This window comes from Tubulanus polymorphus, chromosome 5 (assembly GCF_964204645.1).
Source record: "Tubulanus polymorphus chromosome 5, tnTubPoly1.2, whole genome shotgun sequence".
In the NCBI taxonomy this organism is placed as follows: domain Eukaryota; kingdom Metazoa; phylum Nemertea; class Palaeonemertea; order Tubulaniformes; family Tubulanidae; genus Tubulanus; species Tubulanus polymorphus.
The window spans coordinates 3,022,017-3,048,318 of NC_134029.1; the positions used below are offsets into that span (position 1 = coordinate 3,022,017).

A 26,302-nucleotide genomic window follows, 5' to 3' on the forward strand; every position below is an offset into this window, starting at 1 on the left:
GCTCACTCAAATAAAACGTACACTATCTTCAGTTTGTGACAAGAATGAACAGGGAGATATGTACCTTTATGAATAAAGATACACGCAAAATTATAATTTTTGAAATTGATAATGGTCATATATAGTAATTCATGGGACTAACTACGCTATAGTGTACTCCCTATTGAATTCAAAATACATGTATGTGTTAAACTGAGGCAAACATACCAACCCTGCCTATGCCAACTAATACATATCACATCACTTTGGCTAGAGTTGAATGATCGATAAATCCATAACAAAATCACAACTAAAACAAAATTCAAATTTGAAGTCAGATCGCTATGGGGTCCTGAAAGAAGCACCCATATCATAGAAAACCATTGTCATTATCGAATGTGGGCTATATATTCTGTAGTATAAGTGTGTGTCGGTGTAATGATTAGGCCCGGATCAGGTTACTGACTAGGAAAACCCACATTGAAAAATTAAGAACCTTGTTCGACTATGATTTCTTTTATTAATATTTCATGAAATAAGTTGAGTGATAATATAGACCTTTGAAGAGTAAGACTTTTTACACTAATTGCAATGATTAAGATTTTACATAAGGCTTTATCCATGTTTGAAGGATTGTTCAATAACAGTTACATAAGCTAGATAGAGGAAATTTAAATATTCAGGCCCAGCTAGTAAGCCTGTCTTTAAGGAGCGCAATTGGATTGATTAAGATAGGATCCATTGCGCGTTGATAAAGAATCAATAGATATTGCGGCATTCTAAATTAGATTATTTAAAAACCGCAAGTTTAGGCGTTCAATTGGTCCTAACATTCATTAGAAACATCAGATCAAAATGATACAGCGTTTCGATACTCGTCATAAAGTACATTGGCTGCATCAATTTGGTGAATATTATATGGCAAGCACAATTTTTCTAAATTTTTAAATGTTAAAGGAAAGTTTAAGGTGCTGGACCAATAGTTATCTACACATTTGTTTGGGTCAAAAATATGCCTCCACAAGGTGAATGATATGGTAAAAATTAAGAACATTCCAAATCAAGACACATGACAGTCATTTTTGGGGGAAGATGTAGACTTTTCCCACCATAATTCGAGGATTTAATTCCCAAACTTTCATTTTTCATTGCGCCTGCATGACCTATAGTCAAGTAGTTTTCACAGCTAGAATCACCAGCCACAGACGGTTTGTTCAAAAAACCCAGGTTGGTTTATAATATAATCTATGAAATTTGATATGTAATTTGCTTGCTTATTCTTGATATAAATGAACTACCCTGATATTTGGTTCGGTACAGAGGCACGCAAAGTAGGTTCATGGCTGGAGGAAAGTAACCTTCATGTCAATGAGATTCACGACAAACATTTTCAGCAGTTTGCAGTTCTGAGGGAATTTTTGCAAACCGTAGGATCAAAAGTCTGGATATTTATCGGTCAACATGGTAAATAGGCTGAAAATTAAATAGTTCATATTCAAGACAGCGATGACTGACACCATTTTTGTGAGTGAATAAATGCAGGCTTATTTCGCGTTTGAAGTTTTAGTGGTTTACCACATTGCATCTTAAAACTTTATACATATAGTAAAGTCCGCTGCACAAGGCACCGAAAAAAAGTTTTTTCCTCGTGAAAAACGTTTTCGATGTGTCTTGTTATGCCGTGTGCAGCGGACTTAACTAATCTTGTTTTATATTTTAATAACTTAACGTACCGGGTGTTTTTTGTCATTTATATAAAAAAGCGTGTTCATGATTATGGATAGTTGGGTTTGTCAAAATAAATTTAAAAAGATAAGTTCTAGTTATTTGTGGTTAAAAGTTGGTTTGATTTCAAGATATGTTACGGCTTTTGAAAAAGTTAAGCAGTCTGAATTCCAATGTTGAATAAATTGGTCGGTTAGTCGTAGTTTAATAGATTCTTAAACATATTGAATATTCGGATATTTTGGTGTGCCCCAACATCGACCATTCCACGTTCTTCCAGTATACCTTTTATACAAGCTAATCATTTAAGATTGAAAACTTTTGAAATACTGAAGTCTATGGTATATCTTGCTAGATAAATTTTCCCATTTTTAAAAACAAGGTTAGTTCACAGATTTTACGGTTTTTTTTATACACATATATTTAACTCTCCATATATCATGTATTTGGTGTCGCATTATTAAGACGTATATACTTTCAAAACTTAGGTGAACCATTCTAAGATTTTCAGGTTTTCATATCCCCATATTTCACACGAATACAAAAGGATCGGTTTAACCATAGAACCACACAGAAACTTGCTCACTTGAGTAAAAGACTAGCTCAAGGAAACATTTTTAGGACCTTGTTCTGGACGTTTTCGTTATTTCTGTGGGATTCGCTTTAAATTATGCATGGCTACATCCCTGTAGCATGTGAATTAAGTTCCAGAGTAAATTTCCAGACGGCAGATGAAGGCAATGACATAAGTTAGGGGACCCTAAATACTGAAACAAAAAATCCAATCAAAACGTCTACTAAGTTTATTCTATAATACAGTGGAACTTCGTAACAGCGAGGTTCATGGGACCAGAAAATATGTTCGTTATTACCGATAGTTCGTTTCGTTATATCCAGTATGAAATTAATAGTTATCTTTCTTACTTGGGACAAAATTCTATATTTGTTATATCCGATGAGTCGTTGTTTTCGAGTTTGCTATAACGAGGTTCCACTGTAATGCACGAATAACTGACGAGGTAAACTTAGCAAAAGAGTTCAATATAAGTTCCACAAAGCTAAACAGTTCAAATATCAAAACGATACAATTTATTATAAAAAAAACAGAATTATCAGTTTTCCACTTAAAGCATTATTAAGGAATGAAAACTAATACAGCGTATCAAAAACATATATAAAAAAAACGCTAATTAATACAATCTTCGATTATCTTCTGTACAATATTTCTCTCATGCACATCGGTTTTCGAGAATTAATTGATGAAATCGTATACCAGTAGCTACAGCTTGTTGGACGTCATTAGTCTGAACAGGAGGCATGGAAGAAGGCATGTGAGACCATCTATCTTGGTTTAGTAATGCAAGATAAAAATTAATATTGCATTAATATATAGCATACTGACCCACTACCTGACTCAGCTAAATAACTGCAAGTATTCAAAATAATATTGAAAGAGTTTTTTGATACTTTGGATGTTCGTAGTAATCGAGAATGGGTGCGCAGCGGTAAATCAAGTATTCGTCTAATGGCCGTCCTCCATGCCTTAAAAATGTGTCATACATACATACAAGTAGACATCAGTCCATTGGTAATACATTTATGAATCCCTATAAGTAATCTGTTTAAACTACTAATAATATATATATGTACATGTACATGAATTTAGGCCACAGGAGGACCATCTCAGGTCAGTCCAATTCTGATGAGCCCTTGAGCGATACAAATGTAATAAAAAATATCAAGATAATTGATTAAAGCGTTTTCAAAATCTCCCTTCAAAACTTCAAAAGTGTGTAAGTGCTAAGTTCAGCAATGCCATATTCCCTATATGGACGGATGGATGAATGCGAAGATAGACAACGGATGAACAGTGAGCACAATAATCTGGTGGGACTTAAGTCTCAAGTGGGCTAAAAAGGAAATATCCTGATGCGGACGTAATTTCTATCGACAAAATATTACAACCATTCACAGAGGCTCTTCGACTTTGACATTCCGTCAACGATATTGGATAACACTTAACGACGTATGTCAGCAGAATTGCTGAGAATCTACAAATCAACTTTTAAGTGGCCTTATATTGTAATTTTCAATCTTAAAATTTGCCAATCTGTTGTACCGCTCAGCTGTATTTTTTTCCTAACGTCGCAGCACAGACTTCATGAGCTTGGTTATCACTGATACCAAAATATCTTGCCACCAGGGATCTAATTATGTGTATCCTTATTCTTGCACGTACTGATGAAGAACTGAAAGATGAGAGAAATCAAATAAGAAAAAACTTCATATCTATCTATCCATATATGTATAAATTTGAATCGTAGATCTGTACCTAACAAACACATTTGAGTGAAGACAAAAATTTAAATACATTGAACTGGTATACCAGTCATACAGGGATTCAGGAATTGAAATTTTAATACAATCATTTACAAATGCAATGAAATACCTACCTTAATCTCTTTTGAAGAATTTTGGATACTAAATGAATTGGTGCCATGAATGGAACTTCCATTTGTGAGTAAGAATACACCATTCTGAAAATGATAGTTTAACGGCTTTAAAGCAAATATTTGTACTGTTGACCCAACTGTATTTTGAAGGTTAAATTATTGGAGGGTTGTACAAACAAACCGTGAGATATAATGTTTTATTCAATGATGTTTTAATATTTGAACTTGAATACCGAGTGCAACATGTTCTTTCAGTAGTACGAAACATTGCTTTACCAAAATAATCTGTGAGAGTGTTCAAATATTTATGTGATTTGAGTAAACTTACATTGGATGTACTGTATATTTTACAAAAAGCGACTCAGCAATCAGTTGAACGACACAGCTGACATTATTTTCGACAACACCAGCACCATACGCATTATCAGACAAAATATTTTCCTCCTGCAAGCTGAATGCATAGAGCAATTATCTTTATCGTTAAACAATTGCAAATAACAAGAGAAACTAAACTTATGGCACAAATGGGATGTCATAATGATATGAATTTCTCTAGAGTCCATCAGATGATGATTACATGAACTTGGCACCTCCATTTTCTGCCTTAAGCTTTAGATCAGAAATTCATAGAAATTATGGATGTTGATTATTAATTCATCCATAATATGGGTCGCTACTATGGTCAAGATTCAGATCTGTATTAAATCCCTAGATGTACATGAGCTGATGCTTTTTTTCAAAAATTAGCCAAATCGATCAAATTTTCAGAATCTCCTGTCATGAAACTTTGTTCTTACATGCTTGGTAGACTAAATATCTTCTCAATATCATATCTGAGCTCAAGGAGAACCTGAAAGTATAATAGAGAGTTGGAGTGGTGTACATTTGAAAGTCCTATAGACATATTAACGGGACACCATGCCACTGCTCAATGGGATCAAAATCTATGAAAGACTACAGCAACACCGTCTGCTGACTAGTTGAAACCGATATGTTTAATGATCTTAACTAATATTCAATAATAGAAAGTAGGAATAGAAGATCTATGCTATACTGAAGTTGGCTATAGATTAGCCATCTGAGGGCTCAAGACATATATACTCACTTTCCCATTGCTGCGATACAAATATGACAAAGGAATCATTCTTGAATCGTCTACATCGTTTTCATCATCAATGAGTTTATTCAGCTTTTGCGAACAAATCATACATACAATGCTATCAGACATTCTAAATTTAATGAATAAATACATAACATGTAAGCATCAAAGAAACTGAATTTACAAAATGTAATGTTAACTATGAACTTAAGATTAATAACCTCGAGCTACTTTTGGAAAAACAGATAATACACGCAGAAGTAATGGACAATCTGACCTCTTCCTTGACCTAGAAGAAACAAAAGCAAAGAGACCAAATTAGACATTTCTGTAGAATAACTACTGGCAGGATCAATTTGACAATTATAGGTTGATGCTATAAATGATGGACAGTTTGTAGTAGTACGTATATATGATTTTACCTGATTATAAGCACTGAGCTTTGTTTCGACGATATGTATGGGACATGTGTATGTTCTAATCAAATGACAATCTTTTTCTTCCAGACCGACACATCCAGGATGAATGAGCCATTTACAACTTACATTCAAACATTCCATAACATGATAGTTGCTATAAAATAAGAAGAGAGTTAGTTTTTGAATCTATGGAGTGAATAGTTTTCAATTAAGAATTATTGATATCTTCAATGTATCATATTCAGTAACGGTATACTGGTTTGAATTTCATACAATAATGAAGGCAAAAAGAAATTATAAAATTAAATCCTTTGATTCAGAGTTTAAGTGGTTTTGTTTCAGGTAAAAAAGAAATAACATATCTTGCAATGTAATATAATGCAGTTACGTATTTTGTATTGGTCTTGACTGGAAGTACAACCATAATAAGTCACATATAAGCTATGTGGGGGGGGAGATTGTAAGGTGAAGCACATGTGAGAATGAATAAAGGGCTAATATGCGCCATGAGTGGTGAAGACCTCTGCAGATCCAAACACAACATTCTTCAAGGGTGGTTCATTCACATAGACATGTAGATTAAATGATATCATTAGGGCGTTTTTAATATACAATTTCAACAATCAAGAACCTTTGACATTTTATACCAACTCCTAGCTTTCTGATGCATAATTTCAGTGAAATTTTTGGCTCAGTCATGTAAATGTTGACAATAAAAAGATGTGCTACATCTTGAAGTCAATCAAGATCAAAATTACTGCAAAGATGACAAAACGTTCCAACTTCACCACAAGAGTCATCATTATTTTTTCGGTAATCATTTTCCCAAAAAGCTAGTTATCCATTGTTACCATTCTTTCATGTTCATGCTGCTGATCACTTACTCATTTTTCTGTGCATTACAAAAGCACAATAATGGACGTTTGTTGTCTTCATCCGTTAAATTACGCAGTATATCGAAATTTTGCCTTCTTTTCTGGACATTTGTACGCTTTAACTTCAGACAAATGGGGTTAAATCATTAATAAAGCATACCATACCACTATCAATTTCTATTTTCACAACTCATGCGCATATGGCGCTTTATTAGATTTTTCACATACCTGGGAGACCGTTCGATAAGTTCTTCTTCTAAAAGTGGACAAAATTTTCAACAAAAGAAATAAAATAATGTATTGATTTTCAAAGTCATTGATATAGTGCTGTGTAAGGATAACCTTGTTAGGAGATACTTAGCAATGCTGACCGATTTCCAAGGTCCAGAGTCTAATGATCTAGTTTTCTCATTAATGCTATAGCGAAACTCAATCAATGCTAGAATTCGTTTATATTTTCCCTTCAAAGAATTCACCCAAATTACTTAGTGATAAAACTTAATATCATTTTTTAAGTCAATGTACAACACATCTGGTTTTAGGTATCAATCCTGCATACGTATGTTGAAGCATGAATGTAAACCATCTAGTTTGAAGAGTTTGTTGAGTTATTGATTTTCTATAAATTTGATTAAATTTACTACAATTGGTATCCACTGCACAATTAATACTTACTCTTTACAAATTTTTCTTTTTTCAATATGTCCATCATCATTGTTCTGTTTCTTATTTTTCACTGGTACTAGGCTAAAAGAAAAATACACAATACACTGGTAAAAAATGAAATGGAAATATATGTGTAAATTAGTTTCAAAGTTGTTGATACATTTATGGCATGCATCAACTTACGATTCATTCATATTTAACTCATCAAGCTGATACTGCATAAAAAAGAAAGAATCAAACGAAGATCATGTTCAAATGCAAATCATCTCAAAATACTCCTTTGATAATAATAATAATGATGATTCACATTAATATGTTACAGTGCAAAAAGCATTCAGCAAAACTTTGATAGGAACAGCAAAAGTAATATGTCTATAATGACTAAATGTATTAAATTCAATTCCTATTATTAATTTGACACAAGAATGAATGATAAAATTGATTGTTAAGCGCCATATTTCAAACATTCTTTCATATGGATCTGAAGTGTAGAACACATACACTAATAAAAACAGAAACAATTAAAAACTTTACCTCATTGACGATTTGATCAACACAATGTCTGATCTCTTCGGGTACAGTTAAGTCATCCCTAAAATGGTGAAAAATCATCAATTTAACTATCAACTTTAAATGTTCCATGATTAGGATAAATAAAGTAAGATATTTTCCTGGCCAAAAACTTACAGCATTTCAAAACTTGTTTCCGATGAATCCGAATCATGAACCGCAAGGGACTGACACTGTAGGCAAATGAAAATGAACCAGGGGTCCAGTGACACCATACCCACTTAGTGAAATGCATTGCAACCCGACAATTTCAATATTCAATGCCCCTGGTAAATATGTATAGAAACCAATGTCCGCGAAACTCACCACAAACATAGAATAAGTCATGGGCTACAATTTTACGTTTTCTGATTGTGTTTTACAAAATGTGTAAAGGTACTAATATTATAGGGAACATTATCAAGTATATTATAGGGATTTGAAATGGTTGCATTAAAAAAATCTTCAAATATAATGCTAATATCTCACATTTAATCATCAACATATTTCAAGTTCTATGTACAGGATATTTGTATTTAGTTACAGATCACATCAAAGACTTTTCTGTTTGTCTTATTAACTGGTTAACAAACGTTTGCTTATTATACACTAGTGTCTCAAACTTATCATAAACTTATTCAATAATAATCTGTAGGTAGCTTTCATAAACACCATTGACTATATTAGTACGTTATATGTTTGTAAAATATAACCAATTACTTACGTTTAACTGTTCTGTATTTTTGTTCATAACATGATTATTTCTAAAAATCACAGATTGATATCAAATACATGTAATTCTTCTTTAGATGATTGAAAGCGAAAATCACATCGAATGACCAATAAGACATACTATATAAAATATGAATAAGATGGAGAATGCAATGTAAACTTACTCGCATGACTTTCCTGAGTGGCAACTAGCTGTACAAATTACACCCCTCTTCTTACACAGACATCTTAAAGTCGAGCAATTTGCTTTGCAGTGGCATCGGCTAGCTGGTTTCAAAGAGTGTGACATTGCCATCGCAGCTGTTCTTATCGGCAATTTGGGAACTGATCCCCACCCAGCGACAGGAATATCAAATTCCCCAACAAACCGTTGTAGCACATCTGCTCGCAAGGCAACATCTAAGACTCCGTACTTGGTTCTAAAAATGAGGATTAACAGAATAAAGAATAGAGCTGTTAAGACTTTGCTTTACGATTTATGAAATTATCTGACAAACCGTATTATATAAAAGTTTCCATTCTTAAACTTTTTCACTTGGACTACCACACCAGGGAGTCTACGTAGATCTATTTTGTGGCGGTCTTGCTCAGGAATTTTCACCGTTACAAAATCCCCAACTTTGAATATTAGTTGTTCTTTGTATCCCCTTTTCAACATCCTTTTTGCGCCTTTTAAGGAGGCAAGGTTAGCAGCCATCCTAATTTTTTGGTGAGCTTCCTTAGTTGCTAGCTCATTAGCAACCTTAACTCTCTTTATTGGCAGCTCACTAAAATCAAATCCCTAGAATGGAAGTGGTGCATTGGTTAGCCAGCTTAAAATAAGGCCAAATGTAGTAAGTAGAGTTTAGGTTATAGCAAAGTGACAAGTTTTGTGCATTGTTAAAAAGGCTTACTTGCGAAGTGGTTGAGGCATTTGGTTCCATCTGAAAAAAGTTGAGTGATATACAGATATGAAAATTGGTAAACACTGCACTTGCAATAAATGTCGATTTTCTGACACTTGAAAAATTGTCAATTTTTTAAATATACATCTCTTAGAAATGCCACAAAGTTTACATTAATGAAATACTGTAAGTATCCCTTTATAAAATGCAAGTTGGCAGTTATCTTTTCTCAGGACAAGATTTCAATGAGCCTTATTCTGCAGGAGATGAGATAGACATATTTGTATTTAAAATTAAATCGAATATATACACAAGATAATCAATCAAGCATGTACACACCGTAATATCTTCATCACTCTGAATTGTTATGGCCTATGAAAAAGAATATGGATTACTGATACTTGGTAAGTATTATAAAAAAAACATGCATTAAGATAATATCTACAGCCTGGCTCTGTTTACAAGATGTTGATTAATTTTGAAAGGTATTTTGACTTTTGTGATACTACTGTATTTGAAACTTAATTTCTTACTACACCCTACAGGGCCATAGGAACGAATTGTGGCCCATAATGACGGCGTAGCAGGCACAAAGCACTAAATGGTCATAAAATTTTGAAAAATTATATCATTTAGGTACATTCTGAGTACTTCCTGGTTGAAATTAGGAATGATATAAGCTCACAGTTTCACCATTTCTGCCACTAGGTACTATGGAGACCTACCCTAGGCATGTAGGAAGTCATAGGCAAGAGTCAGAAAATGGGGGGGGGGCATGGCTCCCCGGTTCCTACAGCCCTGCCCTAAAATAGATTTTAGTGAGTATTAGTACATACTTCTGCATTGCCCTCCTCTTCGTCATTATGTTCATTTGACTGAAATCAAATACAATTTCTTATAAGGACTGAATAATGATATAAATACCATTTGCTGAAGTAACTACAAATTTTACCTGAAGTGCAATATTTGGGGGTTTTTGCCCATACACACATTCATAGGGGGTACATTTTATTCGTGTGGAATACGTAGTGTTGATCATATCTAAAGAAGCAAAAAACATTGAGCATATAGGGGAAGCATATTATGAATTAATCAAGATATCGTGTTCAATTTTACTTACACATAATTCGTGGTAAATAATGATGCCATGGAAATTCTCCTTTTCCAGTGAAAGACGCTTTGAATGAGGCAATTTTATCAGCCACGATACGATGACCCCGTTCTACTAAGCCCTGGCTCTGGGGATGACGAGGTCTACCATGGACAATTTTACAGCTGGAGGGCCATTCAGACAGAAGATCACCCAGTTCCCGGTCAGAAAATTCACCTCCATTATCACATTGAAGAATTTTGGGTAGCCCAGTAAAACTGAATAGGATCCTGAGAGCATCTTTCACATCAGTCGCAAATTTTCCCTTCAAGGGCCACAGAAAATGAAATTTGGAGGCATGGTCAATAGCATGCAATATGAAGCGATAACCTTCTGTTTCTTGACGTTGCATATCAATCAAGTCAACCTGAAATGAATATACATGTATGAATTAACGATAATAGTACTCAGACCTTAAATAAAAGTTATGTCTTACCTGAATTCTTTCGAATACATTTTGGCTAATGATCGGAATGACTGGGGCTCTGCCAGTTTGCGATGATTTCAGTGTGCACACTTTGCATTTTTTCAAGGTATTCCTTACATGAATTCGAATGACACCGAAGTAGTTTTCTTGAACCTGAAAGTTGATCTTTTGAATAAGTGATTAAAGATATGATTAACTAAAACCTCAGGGAATAATTTTACCTTTTTAAATGTAGCATTCTCTCCACCATGCCCAATAGCCTCGTGACAGGATAATATGATTTGATCAAAATCTTCCAAAGGGATAACTCTGAGTTTCCTTGAAACCTGAAACAACCCATTTGGAGCAAATGAATAACTTCTGTACATACTGCAATAAAATGATATTTTCCATGTAAGATACGTACATCACTTTTGCATGGTGCAACTACATTCTTATCACCGTTTTCCTCCTCTTTTAAAGTAAAACCTTTGGTTTTGACCTGCAAAATAAGACGAAGCATCACTTCATAAATCAGTTCTATTATGAGAAAATTGTAGTGATACAAGTCGTCAAGCATTCACAACGAGAACATTTACCTGATGTCGGAATTTGGCTAAGCTTTGGCTGTTGGGAAAATAATTCTTAACATCTGGATGCATTGGGTTTTCAAGAAACTGTTTGACAACATCCAGATATTCTTTATCCATAACCGAGCTATTTTTGGCTAAAAAATGAAACACCTCTATTCACATTCATACATAGGCCTAATGCCTTATGAAACCAATCATTTTAATTTGTGGCCTAGCAGTAAGGAAAAAGATTCATTCCCACCAGGAAATCATTTCTGATTTTATAAAACAAAGGTATTTTATAAAACAAAGGTGAGAATGTATCTGAATAACCCATGCTATCTTAGCTTACCTCTTTTTTTCACATCAGATCTTTTCACATCATCTGTAATTCTGTTATAAAATGAATGAAAATTTATTGTAGCGAATAAATTGGCCAGCTTTTAGTCTCAAGTATCTTACGTAATAAAATGAACAATTTTGTATCCTAAAACAAACTGAACCATAAAGCGAATCTTAGGTTTAACCACCAGCATTTGTGGGCATTGAATAATATTTTGTACCAATTGTGCTCTTTTTTTAATCAATAAAGTTTTCTTGGTTAAACTAGTTGAACTGACAACTTCGAAAAATATTTGACAGCCAAAATTTCAATATTCAACACCCCCTGATGAACAAATACAGCAATAGATGAATGACACTGACTTTTAAATGCCATAGTGCCAATCAATTGAGCATATATACCATAATATTCCATGGTTAACATATAGCAGAAGCCATCGCCTTCTAACTCAACATAACCATACCATATCATGGGCTACCAATGTGCAATTGATTGGGTTAACAAAATATGCATACGTACCAATATAAAGGGAAAATATTAAATTTAATATCAAACTATCCGTGGTGGGGAGAGAACAAAAGACCACAATTCCGAGCAAGGAGATGTATCCTACGATAATGCAGTCAATTATTAAACATTAAGACTATCAAGACCTGTTGAAATTTTTCCTGAAAAACCTTTTAGAATATAATAAGTTTCATAGATAGACTTACTTAGATGATGCTTTCTTAGCAGAGTCATGTGCTTTCTCTGAATGATCTATAGGATTTGTATCTGAAAATCTATCATTAACATGGAATGAAATTCTAGTTTTCTAATGAGCATGTCTCAGTGGAAACGTCATTTCTCAAAACATACTTATCATCATCTGGCATGTGATCACATGACACAGAAGCTTTAGTGCGACTGTTTGAGGCCTATCAAATATAAAATGTAGAGGGTTGACAAAACTATAAACTACATTCAAATATGGATGCACACAAGTGAGTTCAATATGGATGCACACAAGCGAGTGTAAGAGGAAAAAAATCAAGGGCTATAATCTTTAAAAACTAGGTGCGCAATCAGAGTACGTCTGGAACCAGTCCAGTCATTCAACCAAATGCAGCAATGAACATCGATGAAACTCCATGAACTAGAGGACTGCAGATAAAAGCATCGGTAAATGACAACAATGCTTAGGCCAACACATTTTCAGGGATTTTTCACATGCTCTTTCTTCTTTCTCACGAAAAGGTTCAGACTCTAAAAAAAGAGCAATGTCCTTAGGGGGGTGCACGTGCCCTCTGCGCAAACCCCTGGATCAGCCGCTGACATATCTATATGTACGCACATATAGTGATTGTCCCTATGGTGCCAGTGAAGCCAATGTAGCATGTCCAAAATATCAACGAAATCCTATGCGCCAGAATCTAAAGGCTTCTTCGTCAGGGCGTGGCTATCTACAAGGGTCCGCCATCGTCAAACAGTCCCGGGGAGTGGTAGTGAAAAGGGAAAATGTCATCCTCTGAAGGTTGATGAATGAATAATGGCCGACTCCAGGAATAAAAGGTCTAAAAGGGGTAAACTAGTGTCCGAGATGAGTGCGAAATCTTTCCCAGGTGACTACATTATCTAAATGAAGTCACTTGACCAATCAGGACGAGTGTCTGCCAGGTACTCAATCAAGTCAGGGTCCTTGACAAGATATGAGATCAGTCATCCAAACACCGGCTCCTACTTCTCTGGTCCTCAGAGGTGTAGTGTCATTCCAAATGCCTCCAGCACATCACTACTGCAACCAGCCTCTTTGACTTGCCCTCACTTACTATGGTCTCACACATAAAATAAGCAAATCAAAAGAGACTTAGTCTTGAAAGATAAACAATATGAATAATGAGAGAAATCCCACAATAGATTCAGCCAAAAATGTTAAGTTCTTGAGTAAAATTCTATATACATCGGTATAATCTGATGATGGCTAATAGTATTTAGCATATATGTTGCTCAAAATATATACCACTTTGCTATAGAACTTTTCATTTTGGGCTGATTCTATTCTGGGATTTCTCTCGTTAGGCATTGGCTTCCTCCTCTCCTGACAGTGAAAACGAAAAGAATTATAAACTTAACATATATCGATTATTATTTCATAGTTAACTTGTTCATTTTACAATTTTACAAATAAAATATGCGAATAAAAAAGAATAAAATTCATAAATGAGTAGAGAACTATACATTCATCTTAGTTTAATAATCCTATGTACATATTGCACATGACTGGATACAAGTAGGCCTAGCCTACTGAAATTTAGCATGATACACTACATCCTCGCACTAATAAAGTAGAGTAAAATGGGCCGCCAAGTTCCACAAAAAGTTTTAACTCTTAAATCGATTTAATTTCTTCATTAATTCAGTTTATCTTTTTTTGATCAATTTTGGCTTTAATCCTTTTTGTGAAACTGGGCCCCAGATGGATGGAATAATTAGAAATATACGTACCCGGTAATAACATTCTAATCCTTAGCCATCACATACAATTTCATAGCGATACAATAATCTAAAGGTGTGAAAATGATCAGACTCCATTGCAAGATTCAAGATTCAAACAAGTCACACTGATCTCCACATGAAACCGACCATTTTCCGACACCCAAAATACAACATCTAAACCTACAACTCATAAACACATACAGGGGCGGCTGGGCGACGTGTAAAATGTTTCACATACCTGAGGGTCGGGTTGGTGTGAATTATCTGCTGTAGTCCTTGTCTGAAAAATAATATTTAGACTCATTACAAATATATACTGCATCCTAAATTCCAAGTAATGACACATTTTTAGAAAAATCAACGTGTAAAATGTTTCACATACCTGAGGATCGGGTTGGTGTGAATTATGTGCCGTAGTCCTTGTCTGAAAAATAATATTTAGACTCATTACAAATATATACTGCATCCTAAATTCCAAGTAATGACACATTTTTAGAAAAATCAACGTGTAAAATGTTTCACATACCTGAGGATCGGGTTGGTGTGAATTATGTGCCGTAGTCCTTGTCTGAAAAATAATATTTAGACTCATTACAAATATATACTGCATCCTAAATTCCAAGTAATGACACATTTTTAGAAAAATCAACGTGTAAAATGTTTCACATACCTGAGGATCGGGTTGGTGTGAATTATCTGCCGTTGTCCTTGTCTGAAAAATAATATTTAGACTCATTAAAAATATATACTGCATCCTAAATTCCAAGTAATGACACATTTTTAGAAAAATCAACGTGTAAAATGTTTCACATACCTGAGGATCGGGTTGGTGTGAATTATCTGCCGTTGTCCTTGTCTGAAAAATAATATTTAGACTCATTAAAAATATATATTACATCCTAAATCCTAATTACCGTTGTATCGTGCATTACTGGCGAGTTGAACCCTTAACCTTCTGGCAGCAAGATCATTTGCATGTTGATGAAATTAAACTTCCGATTTTTGAAAGAGGGGGTACACTGGGTGGGGTCATTTTTGGGGGCCCAGCGCGAAAAGTGAAATCACTTCCAGGTTCGGATTCACGAGTATAGGCAGTTGCCATGTCTTAAGAGGCTCAACGCGCTGCGAGGCGCTTGTGACATAAAAACAATCTTTTAATGCGAGATAGGCCGGGCTATTGACTACAGTTGCCTACGGCAGATTCCCAGTGTGTCGACTCAGTAGCCTGCAGCAAGTTAAGGGTTAACTACATAAAGTTGAATATTATATGACAAAATAAGAAAGAACACATACTGGTACTTTTATATAAAATAGCATGTAAGCATTCTGGGATAGGACCCAATCCTTATTGGCTCTCAATACCTAAAATAAAGATTAAGTTACGTTATATTGTGCAAATGAACGGAACTAACTTCTCTGTCCTCATTTGATATTATGACAAAAATATACAGGATGTATGCTTGTTTTTCATATAGAGCTCCTGTGGTTCCAAAGGGTTTGTCCGCAGCGATTATTTTATGATAATAAAACTTTTGAGTCACTTTTGCCTGTAATTGCACATTTTGCATTGGTTTTTGTTATATAATGTGACAGAATGGGCATGAACCAGATTAAAGAATTAGGTGCTGCGTCAGAATGGTGATTCGCCTTAGTTATCTGACTCATGTTCAAGACATAGCTGCCAGGTGTCTGATGAATAATCAATAAATGATAAAATATTCCTGGTTGCAAATGATCAATGGATTTACAGTACCTTACTGTCATTTGTTTCAAACCATTTACCATCAATATCGCAAACAAAAGATATATAATGTCCTCCTTCCAAAGAAGAGCCTTGATGAACCACAACACTGCAAAGTTTAAAATTCTGAAAAATATGTGACAGTGTTATTTATGTGCAGTATTCCTAAAAAACTAGAATATCTTCAGTAAATGAGCATACCTCGTTGTGGAAGCTAAGAACTTCATCAAATCTCACAAAATCATTTCTTTTTTCCAATGTCTTACTGAATCTTAAAAGGACAAGACAGTCTATTAGTTATAACTCCACCAATCAATTCTAGAGATACTGTTCATACCGTATGCCATGCGTAAAATACCATTCTACAGGGTGCCTCAAAAAATGTGTTTTCAGTTACACAAAAGCAGTTTAAGCAAATTGACAGATTAAGTATTTACCTGTTAATTTGAATAGCTAAACATTCAGGAGCCTTCAAAGGTTTAGTAGATTTCCTTGCAACCTTTAATTTGCAACTTCAATGAAAAACGATGGAAATGAAATCATAGCTAAAAGATAATACCTATAAATATGGAATCAGTACTTATGATCACTACATGAAATAAACATAACAAACTCACTGGGAACACTCATAGTCATCCAGTTCCTCACTACAAAAATATGAATTAAGTAACGAGACAAGGGTTGTGACTCCTTTTCCTTTATCCTTCTGAAATACAAAGAAAATCTCAAATGTCATATAGGAACTATTTATAGGAAACATATAGAAATATTCAGCGGTTTAAGGGACCAAAAACACAGCTACACACCCCAAGTGATAGACTGAGGTTTGTGAATCCATCAGTTTGTGTTGATTCAGTAGAACAGGATCTACAGATGACTGAAAGAGAAAGTCATAAAATATTCAAACAGGGCTTACTGATGTGAAAATTAAGTGTAGTAAAAATGAATGAATCATTGCTTGAAAAGCTTTGCTACTTAAAATACCTTTTGTTTGAAGAGAACCATGGAAAAACTTAACAATCTGTTTAAAATCAGAACTGAAAAAATAAACACACATTATATTCATCATCTATCTAGCCTCAATTTTTTGATAAGTATAAACATAATTGCATTCGTTCATTCGCTCGTTGCTTCATTCATTTTGTTTACCTTGAATTTTCATCTTCAATTTTACTCATCCAACGAATGAAGAACTCATGGGCATCACACTGACGTCTTGAGTAGAGCCCTATATCTAAGATAAAATGGGGTGAAAATCAGTTTGGTTCAGTAAAGGAAAGTTGAAGAAAGAAGTGAGAAAGAAGCAAAACCACATTTTTTTCCAGTTCACCACGGTTGTGTATGAACACCAAACCATCCAGCTCTTCATTATAGAACAGATAGGCAAGGGTCTCATTCCTCGAGACATCACCTACATATTTTGATCATAGTAGTGTATAACATACATGAATAGCATAAAAGTCATGAAGCGAAGCAACATATATAAAACAGAAAACAGATGAAATAGGAGTGAAATATTCAATTTGCACTGGTCATTGTGGTCACCTCAAAGTCTTCAGATACAGAAGCAAGTGGCAATGAGGCTCTAGTCATTTAAGACCCTACTCAAAATTAGGGGATACCTATGGAATTTCCAAGAAAATAACGCCTATGTGACTGTCATTGGTTTGGCAAGAAATCATACTATAATTAAATATCATATCAAAAGTGTTTGATACAGGCTATTCCTAGTATAAGCCCATCTGATCACTTTTCCTGAGATAGGCACATAAAATGTTTTCCTAAATCGCTGCAATAAGGTGAAAAAAAGACTTTTGGTGCAACCACACAACTAGGACACCACGCCTACTGGCGAAATGCTTGACAATCTGAAAATAATCAAATACCACATTATTCCGTTATTCGCCTGGTGATCATACTCAGAAACGAATTATGTACCTTGAAACTCACCCAGCACGAATTTCAACACATTATAATGGCAAACCATAATCACTACCATTAGGAAGCTACAGGTCTCAGAATTCAGGGCACAAGTGACCTTTTTTTGTCAAAATATCAAGGAACTTCATTGAAGCATATTCAAGATTTCCCAGCCAGCCATCTGGAATTTGATCAGGCCAGTTTTTGGCTCCAGATGCATCTAAAGTAGCTATTAACCTAATATCAAAACAAACCATTGAAGCATCAATTACAGTTCAATTTTCCACAAATTACTGGGGCCTGTCTACAAACAATGAATGAAAAGTGAACAAATTAGGCCCGCTAGGATTTAAGTCCCAAGTGGGTTAAAAAGCATTTGCATTGTAATGAGACATAATCATGTGGATTACTTAATACTTAATACCCTGAGATGAAGCCTATATGTGTAGAGTATTTACATAGACAATGTGAAGCAAAGAAAATTGATGAAAAACAAATAGGAAGATTATATAATATACCAACCATTTTGCCATTATTCTGTCAGGAAAAGGAAATTGAAATATAAACATTAGGTCAAAAACACTTTAATTCTCAAATTACACAACTAATCTAGTTTATGAATTAGAGATATTTTATTTCAAAGGACTAAAAATTGCAGTATAATGAGAAATTATGATCAAAGTAAATACTTACTAGGCAAAAGACATTTCATGGCACTAGGATTCACTACATGACTAATATTTGCTGATGTACTTCGCAGAACTAGACACAGATCCTCCAGTGTCTGGGTGAAATTATCCTGCTTTACCTCTAAATCAAAGATGTTATGTGTCAATTCTATGAACAATAGGAATGCTTGGCTGTGAGACGATTAGACAAATTAACTATCATCCCACCCTTAAGGCTGGCTTGAGGCTGATTAGCGGGATATGAGATCCTCCCAGTTGCTTCCCTGCTTTTGTCCAGTTCCGATTACTGGCAACTGCACTGGATCACATGGTCATGAGCATTTTGAGGATAGATTTAAATTATTTTGAATTGCGAAATATATTTCCAGTTGAAAAGCAGTTTCGTTAAGACTTTTATCTTTCTGATTCTGTTTTGAATACAATGTGTAAGCGACATCATATAAAGATGGCCGCTCACTACGTAATTCTACCAATTTCGTTTCTAGATCTTTAGTCCAGTCAACTGCAATGCTGGACGTTTGGTTTGCGTTTGAAACTACTTGAAATTACCGGTAAATATTTGTGACATGATACAAATGACACTAATGTAGCAATCAAAATTTGTACTATGATCATTCGGTCTCTAATTGGCTGGTATTCCTGCGCTCAGTTCCATCGCGTCAAGTCAGGAGAGGGAGGTTGTCATACACATAGGATAACATATATACCGGTACCCATCCTTTATATGGGCTAAGCATAAAGTCAAATTATGGCTCCTCACCGAAATTTGATGATGATGATTAGGCCTATATATCCAATCATAGAACTCATCATGAGCTACAATTTTGCAAAGTGGTGACAATTTTGCAATTGTGGTAAAAATATGCCTAGGTAACTTGACTAAAATTGAACCGATATGCATTAGGCTATTCCTCAGGCATTGATATTCACAGGGCTCTGCCCCAAATGACATCCAAGTCAAGTCACGGGGCCGTATATTTTGGTGCAGCTGAAAAGTAGCGATACTTAAAATAATATATATAGATGATGATAAATATTTCAGTTAGATATATCATAATAGCATAGGCTATATGGTATCTATAGTTAGTCTGAATACCGGTGGTCGTTTCACGAACGCCAGTTAACTTCGAATTCGAAGGTGATAATCAAAAATTCTTCGAATTAGGCATAGATCATTTGATGATTAAATCTGTTTCACTAACGCAAATTAGCGAAAAATTAACCAATTCAAATTATCTCAGATAATTCTGAATTAGTTGCCCATAATGCATTAGTCCTATAACATGAACAAGGTTTCATTCATAAATATCGTAGGATTTTTTGGTTGTACAATGAAATTGTATAATCGATCGTTCCGTATTTTCTTTGCAATTCTTTCTCCAATGAGATTTTCAATAGGCCCTAAATCTAAAAATGTGTAGGTGATATATGATAAATATCTTAATTTGCATTTTTGAAATGGGCATCGAAAATTAACCTAAAAATTTTTATTCGAATTGGGCAACTAACCCAAATTAGAGGCTTAATCCCTGTATGTAAAACCGGGCCCAGGGAGTTAGGGTTAGTTTAAGGGTCCGTTTTACACTTAGAGAGATGAAAGGGTTAGGGTAAGGTTGAGATACGATACGTTGAATGCTATATGAATTGAAAACTTACAGCCAGATTGCAAGAACGTATTTTATATTTATATTTAGAGGATATATACACTGGTCCGGGTTCGAATCCCGCTCTATTTTCTCTAAATCTGTTCAAATTTTCTTGAATTTTCAAAGTTTTGCATTTGCGCAGCATCAATTAGGCAATCAAAACAAGTCATTGGAAAAATGACATAGTCTAATAATAAGAAAGGCAGCCAATATTTTGCCAATGCGGTATTATTCCTCTTAACACTATTTTGCCAATGGCGCGTTCTGAATGACTAATTGCGGCTGCATAGGAAAGTTTGGAGAACAGAGTTAGCCTAGACAAAATAAGAGCATAGACTAGAGTGGGATTCGAACCCGGACCACCAGATTACTGGCCTAACGTCTTTCCACTAGACTAGACCACTGGGCTCACTGACAACTACCCGTAATTTTTCACTACAGCCTCACCTTTACCAAAACTCTATGGGTAATAACGGACACTTAAGTGGCTAAACCTCACCCTAACCGGCACGATTTTATTGTTACATTTCATAGCCATTGGGCAATGGCAAAATAGCATATCGCTGTGGCTACTCGTACGGACCCGTACGGATTACTCTGGAGGCTATTCATACGGAACTAGGATCTGTTTCACCAAGAATCTTAGTGTCTGATGTAGGCCTACCACAGGATTGGTTACACTAGGATCGTAGAGCGACGGAGATCACTGGTGGAGACAACCACTGCCAGTGCTGGGTGAAGGATCTGTACGCTAATAACTGTCGCTGATTGGCCGATAAACGCCCGCCATTCAAGGAAAGTGTGGAGAATATAGTTAGAGAACAATAGAGTGGATCAAGCGAGACTCGAACCTGGGCCAGTAAATAACTAGCACAGCATCATACCACTAGACCACTGAGCTCACTGACAGTCAGCCGAATGTTTTGACTAGCCTGACCGTACGAATAATTCCACAGTAATCCGTACGGGTGCGTACGAATAGCCTACGGAATTATTCATACGGGCGCGTACGAATAGCCTACGGAATTATTCGTACGTGTCTGTACGAATAGCCACTTGGTTTACTAAAATAATGCTGCATTATTGGCAAAATATCCACTTCCATTCTTTAAAGCCTTCAAAATGGGCTTTATATATACTTACGACATCTATTGAAAAGCTCCATTGAATTCTGGCTTTCTGCGGACTTTTTAGAGAACAGTTTGAAATGTTCTGCTACACACTTAACCGATTGAATAACGCTGTTCATATAACAAGACTGCCCATAATTAGCAAGACCACGAGTGTATTTTGAAGGCCTCTTAGAATATGCCCAAGCAGTAGAACCTAAGAACATCATATTGTATGTTGAAAACTGAAAAAAACTTAAATCACTGAGTCGAAACTTGTCGAAAAAGTTATTCCAACTTGGCGCAAGTATCCGTGGCGCCTCCTACTATTGCCAACGTTTCAGTATAGGATGTTGTTTGCATTTTGATTCTTACTCTGGCATGCACTTCCGCCGATAATTCTTACTTGGCACGATATTCCCACTTGGCGCATAACACAGGTGGCGCGGAATTGAAGAGGCAATCAGTCTTTAATAGTAGCATGCCACAGTAGGAACATTATTCTTGATCGCTAGGTGCTGCCTCCAGGAATTGCATCGACGGTGAATATGGAACTAATACGACCTGCACGGCGGACTCGAATTAGGAAATTCTGCAATTCTCATAATTAGCAGAACAAATTCATCAAACATTCACACAATATCCATCATTATCACCTGGACTTGAATCAAACCTATGGAGCATTCGCTTTTAATTTGCGCCGAGTCAGGTTAAAGGCATTATGAACTGTGTTCACCTGCGGGGTCCTGGACACTTTAAACCGAGAAACGACCCCATTCACAACCAGATGATAAGACCCCTGTGAAAATGGCTCCCGGTTCCCGATTCAAAACCATTTTGAATCGGGAGCCGAATCGGGAACCGGGAACCGGTAGCCAGCTTCACACGGGTGATGATAATGTGTATGATGAAGCTGTTTTATATCATATATTTCACCTTGGAATAATCAGTCTGATTATACTCCGATTTCACAACGAACGCTACCATTTCCAATAAAACGTACGGACCGTCAAATTTTGGGATTGGCTGGATATATACTGACTGAGACATCTACTTCGGGATTCTTGCGACTTAAGTGAATATTCAGTCAAGGTGAATTATAACATTGGTTTTTATTGGAAACTAATAAACTACTACAAATACGTGAATCAATAAGATTAAATGATATTTTTGCCATGCGCATTCATTGGATGATATTGCAAGATCTTGGAAAGCAAAGACGCGCCCTGAAGAAGCGCGTTTGAACTTTGTTTGCATGGAAAATTGCGCTTTATAAATTCTATTCTATTTATCATCATTATTATGAAACAAGTGCACATTTCTATATTCATTCTTCATGCGTTGGTTTCATTTTATTCAATGCTTTCGAAACAACATTTTGAAGAATGGAATAAGTATTTAGAATGAAGTGACTATATACGGTTATAGATATTTATAGCTATAGTCAACAGGTTATTCTTTGCTATTTCTAATCTACGAGCAATTATCTCAACGATTTATGCTCGTAATTCTAATTCATTTCGAAAAATCTTTTTCTGAGAAGAGCTTATGTTATGGACATCTTCATCGTTACCGATACCTGTAGTTTTGATTCTGTTCTTCCTATCTGTCTTTCTCTTTTGTTTCTTGTCCTTCTTTTTGATTTTGTTGCTTATTGCGGAATTTGTTTCTGAGAAGAGCTAATGCATCTTGGACATCTTCATCGTTAGCCGAGGCCTGTAATTTTGACTTCGGTTCTTCCTCACCATCTGCCTTTCTTTTTGTTTCACTTTCTTCTCTCTGCTTTTGTTGCTTATGGCGGAATTTATTTCTAAGAAGAGCTAATGCATCTTGGACATCTTCATCGTTAGCCGAGGCCTGTAATTTTGACTTTGGTTCTTCCTCGCTATCCGCCTTTCTCTTTGTTTCACTTTCTTCTGTCTGCTTTTGTTGCTTATGGCGGAATTTATTTCTAAGAAGAGCTAATGCATCTTGGACGTCTTCATCGTTAGCCGAGGCCTGTAATTTTGACTTTGGTTCTTCCTCACCATCTGCCTTTCTCTTTGTTTCACTTTCTTCTCTCTGCTTTTGTTGCTTATGGCGGAATTTATTTCTAAGAAGAGCTAATGCATCTTGGACATCTTCATCGTTAGCCGAGGCCTGTAATTTTGACTTTGGTTCTTCCTCGCTATCCGCCTTTCTCTTTGTTTCATTTTCTTCTGTCTGCTTTTGTTGCTTATGGCGGAATTTATTTCTAAGAAGAGCTAATGCATCTTGGACGTCTTCATCGTTAGCCGAGGCCTGTAATTTTGACTTTGGTTCTTCCTCACCATCTGCCTTTCTCTTTGTTTCACTTTCTTCTCTCTGCTTTTGTTGCTTATGGCGGAATTTATTTCTAAGAAGAGCTAATGCATCTTGGACATCTTCATCGTTAGCCGAGGCCTGTAATTTTGACTTTGGTTCTTCCTCACCATCTGCCTTTCTCTTTGTTTCACTTTCTTCTCTCTGCTTTTGTTGCTTATGGCGGAATTTATTTCTAAGAAGAGCTAATGCATCTTGGACATCTTCATCGTTAGCCGAGGCCTGTAATTTTGACTTTGGTTCTTCCTCGCTATCCGCCTTTCTCTTTGTTTCACTTTCTTCTGTCTGCTTATGGCGGAATTTATTTCTGAGAAGAGCTAATGCATCTTGGACATCTTCATCGTTAGCCGAGGCCTGTAATTTTGACTTCGGTTCTTCCTCACTATCCGCCTTTCTCTTTGTTTCACTTTCTTCTCTCTGCTGTTGTTGCTTATGGCGGAATTTATTTCTGAGAAGAGCTAATGCATCTTGGACATCTTCATCGTTAGCCGAGGCCTGTAGTTTTGACTTCGGTTCTTCCTCACTATCCGCCTTTCTCTTTGTTTCACTTTCTTCTCTCTGCTGTTGTTGCTTATGGCGGAATTTATTTCTAAGAAGAGCTAATGCATCTTGAACATCTTCATCGTTAGCCGAGGCCTGTAATTTTGACTTTGGTTCTTCCTCGCTATCTGCCTTTCTCTTTGTTTCACTTTCTTCTGTCTGCTTTTGTTGCTTATGGCGGAATTTATTTCTGAGTAGAGCTAATGCATCTTGGACATCTTCATCGTTAGCCGAGGCCTGTAATTTTGACTTTGGTTCTTCCTCGCTATCTGCCTTTCTCTTTGTTTCACTTTCTTCTGTCTGCTTTTGTTGCTTATGGCGGAATTTATTTCTAAGAAGAGCTAATACGTCTTGGACATCTTCATCGTTAGCCGAGGCCTGTAGTTTTGACTTGGATTCATTCTCCTGATCAACCTTCCTGACTTGTAACTTTGATTGACCATCTAATTCAGAAAGGATCCTCTTCGCTTCGTCAACGGCCAGTGCGAAGTCGCGGTCAAGTGGCCCTACAAAATCCAAACAATTATCTTAACATAACTGTTGTTTTCCAACCCTTCAAACAGGTACGTAGGTCAGTACTATCATAGATCGTAGCTTTGATGTCTATCTCACTGAAGGAAACTTAGATTCTCCTACGAATATTCATATTTAAATGCACTATATCGTCGCATTTGCCACACATTTGATATTTAAAAAAAAGTAAAAAGCAAATTACCTGCGACTACTGTATACGCCGTCACTACTACAATAAGTAGGGGGACCTTCATCTTTAAAATCTGAAAATCCAATAATTTCTAATATGAGCAGAGAACTTCTAGACCTATATATTTGCATTTAGATTCTGCAGTTCTGCTGTGAGACAAATTATTTGTTTGTAGTAACGATGGAGCAAAACTTACTTATTGTTTTTTAACTGCAGTAACTCCCTTGCGATGTGGGGAAAGCGTCGAACACTGAACACCAAAAGTTATATAAAATCGATGTAGCGTTTGATAACGTGTCTGTTCCTTTGATTTTTTAACTTATTCGATTTTCCTCCACTCGTTTATTTATATGTAGCCTACGTTGCTGATTGAATACCACCGTTAAATGAGGTCATCATCTTCAGTGGTATTTTTAATTATGTTTATCTTTAAACGAGACAGCATAGCTTAGCTGGATATCAATCTACATTCTGCCAATAAAAAATATCCCTTGACAGATTCAGTTAAAACTTACGGGAGATGTGCCAAATGTACAGATATTTTTGCAGGGGTAGATCCAGGGTCCTTTCTTGAGGGTGTTCCATCAAATTGTAAGGGCACTCGGGCTTCTGTATCCATGCCTCGCCAGCACCGCAGGCGTGAATTCATTGCGGGGGGTTTGGGTGACCTCTCCCAGAGAATGTTTAAGATTTAAAACAATTCAAACCATGTTGAAATTACGAGCCCACGGCCTGCCCGTACACATGATACACAAATATATCAAGCTGATGGTGTGCTAGAAATTCAAATGCAAGTCAAGGTCTCCAATCATCAGCTACTACATTGTACATGCATTATCAAGCTCCTTTCACAGATTCGATTATATCTTGGAACTCCATGATTAAACAAACTTTAAATCGTTAAACGTGGGTTTTCCACCCTGTAGTCATTAACACGCGCACCTGACTATCTCTGAGTGGATCCGTAAAAGAACAGAATGGCCACCGCCCCCTAGGAGTAAACGCCCGACTAAATCAACTCACTTCTGCACTTTTCCAAGAGTTTTGCATGAAAAGCTACACTTTTGACCAGCTCATTAACTCTTGTAGTACCTTTCTCCACCGACATCTACGATTAAAGTGACTTTAATAAAACTAGTCTGATGAATTCACTGATTCTAGCGCGTTTTTCACCAGACTGTCTAAAATAAAATGGTTAGGTGTAAGCGGGACATCGTGCGCATTAGCCGACGAACTTGAACTGACGACGGATATGATGGTTAAGAACGACTCAGCATGCTGAACACA

At 35.9% G+C, this 26,302-nt stretch overlaps 4 protein-coding genes and 1 long non-coding RNA gene across 7 annotated transcripts; all 5 read right to left on the reverse strand.

Moving 5' to 3' along the window:
• Positions 1-2,829: 2,829 nt before the first annotated feature.
• Positions 2,830-7,280, reverse strand: LOC141905880 (uncharacterized). Of its 2 annotated transcripts, XM_074794960.1 has the most exons (9): positions 7,226-7,280; positions 6,779-6,806; positions 5,679-5,829; positions 5,478-5,545; positions 5,263-5,386; positions 4,955-5,007; positions 4,486-4,608; positions 4,158-4,241; positions 2,830-3,953 (listed from the first exon to the last, which is right to left on the reverse strand). In XM_074794960.1, the coding sequence occupies exons 1-9, from the start codon at positions 7,263-7,265 to the stop codon at positions 3,827-3,829; spliced, it is 798 nt and encodes a 265-aa protein (XP_074651061.1). In that variant the 5' UTR covers positions 7,266-7,280; the 3' UTR covers positions 2,830-3,826. The 2 variants fall into 2 exon arrangements, with proteins under 2 accessions (XP_074651061.1, XP_074651062.1); XM_074794961.1 differs by lacking the exons at positions 6,779-6,806; positions 7,226-7,280 and adding an exon at positions 6,560-6,758.
• A 381-nt stretch (positions 7,281-7,661) lies between these two features.
• On the reverse strand, positions 7,662-12,227 carry LOC141905353 (KRAB-A domain-containing protein 2-like). The gene is made up of 14 exons (XM_074794195.1): positions 12,215-12,227; positions 11,537-11,664; positions 11,365-11,439; positions 11,180-11,284; positions 10,968-11,111; positions 10,502-10,898; positions 10,334-10,422; positions 10,218-10,256; positions 9,721-9,753; positions 9,391-9,420; positions 8,995-9,278; positions 8,662-8,916; positions 7,751-7,808; positions 7,662-7,697 (listed from the first exon to the last, which is right to left on the reverse strand). The coding sequence occupies exons 1-14, from the start codon at positions 12,225-12,227 to the stop codon at positions 7,662-7,664; spliced, it is 1,686 nt and encodes a 561-aa protein (XP_074650296.1).
• Positions 12,228-14,096: 1,869 nt separating this feature from the next.
• On the reverse strand, positions 14,097-17,570 carry LOC141906157 (uncharacterized). Of its 2 annotated transcripts, XM_074795375.1 has the most exons (12): positions 17,218-17,570; positions 17,053-17,105; positions 16,875-16,945; positions 16,686-16,774; positions 16,506-16,580; positions 16,270-16,339; positions 16,081-16,194; positions 15,621-15,689; positions 15,142-15,183; positions 14,998-15,039; positions 14,710-14,751; positions 14,097-14,607 (listed from the first exon to the last, which is right to left on the reverse strand). In XM_074795375.1, the coding sequence occupies exons 1-12, from the start codon at positions 17,244-17,246 to the stop codon at positions 14,515-14,517; spliced, it is 789 nt and encodes a 262-aa protein (XP_074651476.1). In that variant the 5' UTR covers positions 17,247-17,570; the 3' UTR covers positions 14,097-14,514. The 2 variants fall into 2 exon arrangements, with proteins under 2 accessions (XP_074651476.1, XP_074651477.1); XM_074795376.1 differs by lacking the exon at positions 15,142-15,183.
• Positions 17,571-18,412: 842 nt separating this feature from the next.
• On the reverse strand, positions 18,413-21,547 carry LOC141904908 (uncharacterized). The gene is made up of 3 exons (XR_012619220.1): positions 21,467-21,547; positions 18,682-18,798; positions 18,413-18,525 (listed from the first exon to the last, which is right to left on the reverse strand). It is a non-coding gene; the product is annotated as an uncharacterized LOC141904908 (long non-coding RNA).
• A 999-nt stretch (positions 21,548-22,546) lies between these two features.
• On the reverse strand, positions 22,547-25,349 carry LOC141906198 (uncharacterized). Its single transcript, XM_074795438.1, has 3 exons — positions 25,212-25,349; positions 25,028-25,088; positions 22,547-24,818 (listed from the first exon to the last, which is right to left on the reverse strand). The coding sequence occupies exons 2-3, from the start codon at positions 25,077-25,079 to the stop codon at positions 23,035-23,037; spliced, it is 1,836 nt and encodes a 611-aa protein (XP_074651539.1). The 5' UTR covers positions 25,080-25,088; positions 25,212-25,349; the 3' UTR covers positions 22,547-23,034.
• Positions 25,350-26,302: the final 953 nt, after the last annotated feature.

Bases quoted from the DNA above. Each gene is read 5' to 3' on its own strand.
- LOC141905880 (XM_074794960.1), bottom strand. From the start codon at position 7,265: ATGATGATGGACATATTGAAAAAAGAAAAATTTGTAAAGA. The intron at 6,807-7,225 runs GTAAGTATTAAT...GTCCACTTTTAG, and splicing joins AAAAGAAAAATTTGTAAAGA to AAGAAGAACTTATCGAACGG. The intron at 5,008-5,262 runs GTGAGTATATAT...TTATACTTTCAG, and splicing joins TGTATCGCAGCAATGGGAAA to GTTCTCCTTGAGCTCAGATA.
- LOC141905353 (XM_074794195.1), bottom strand. The intron at 10,257-10,333 runs GTAAAATTTGTA...ATTTGATTTCAG, and splicing joins CCCCAAATATTGCACTTCAG to TCAAATGAACATAATGACGA. The intron at 8,917-8,994 runs GTTTGTCAGATA...CCTCATTTTTAG, and splicing joins GGAAACTTTTATATAATACG to AACCAAGTACGGAGTCTTAG.
- LOC141906157 (XM_074795375.1), bottom strand. From the start codon at position 17,246: ATGAGTAAAATTGAAGATGAAAATTCAAG. The intron at 15,184-15,620 runs GTATGTGTTCTT...ATTATTTTTCAG, and splicing joins TATTTTATATAAAAGTACCA to ACAAGGACAACGGCAGATAA. The intron at 14,608-14,709 runs GTATGTGAAACA...ATTATTTTTCAG, and splicing joins CACACCAACCCGATCCTCAG to ACAAGGACTACAGCAGATAA.
- LOC141906198 (XM_074795438.1), bottom strand. From the start codon at position 25,079: ATGAAGGTCCCCCTACTTATTGTAGTAGTGACGGCGTATACAGTAGTC. The intron at 24,819-25,027 runs GTAATTTGCTTT...TGGATTTTGTAG, and splicing joins GGCGTATACAGTAGTCGCAG to GGCCACTTGACCGCGACTTC.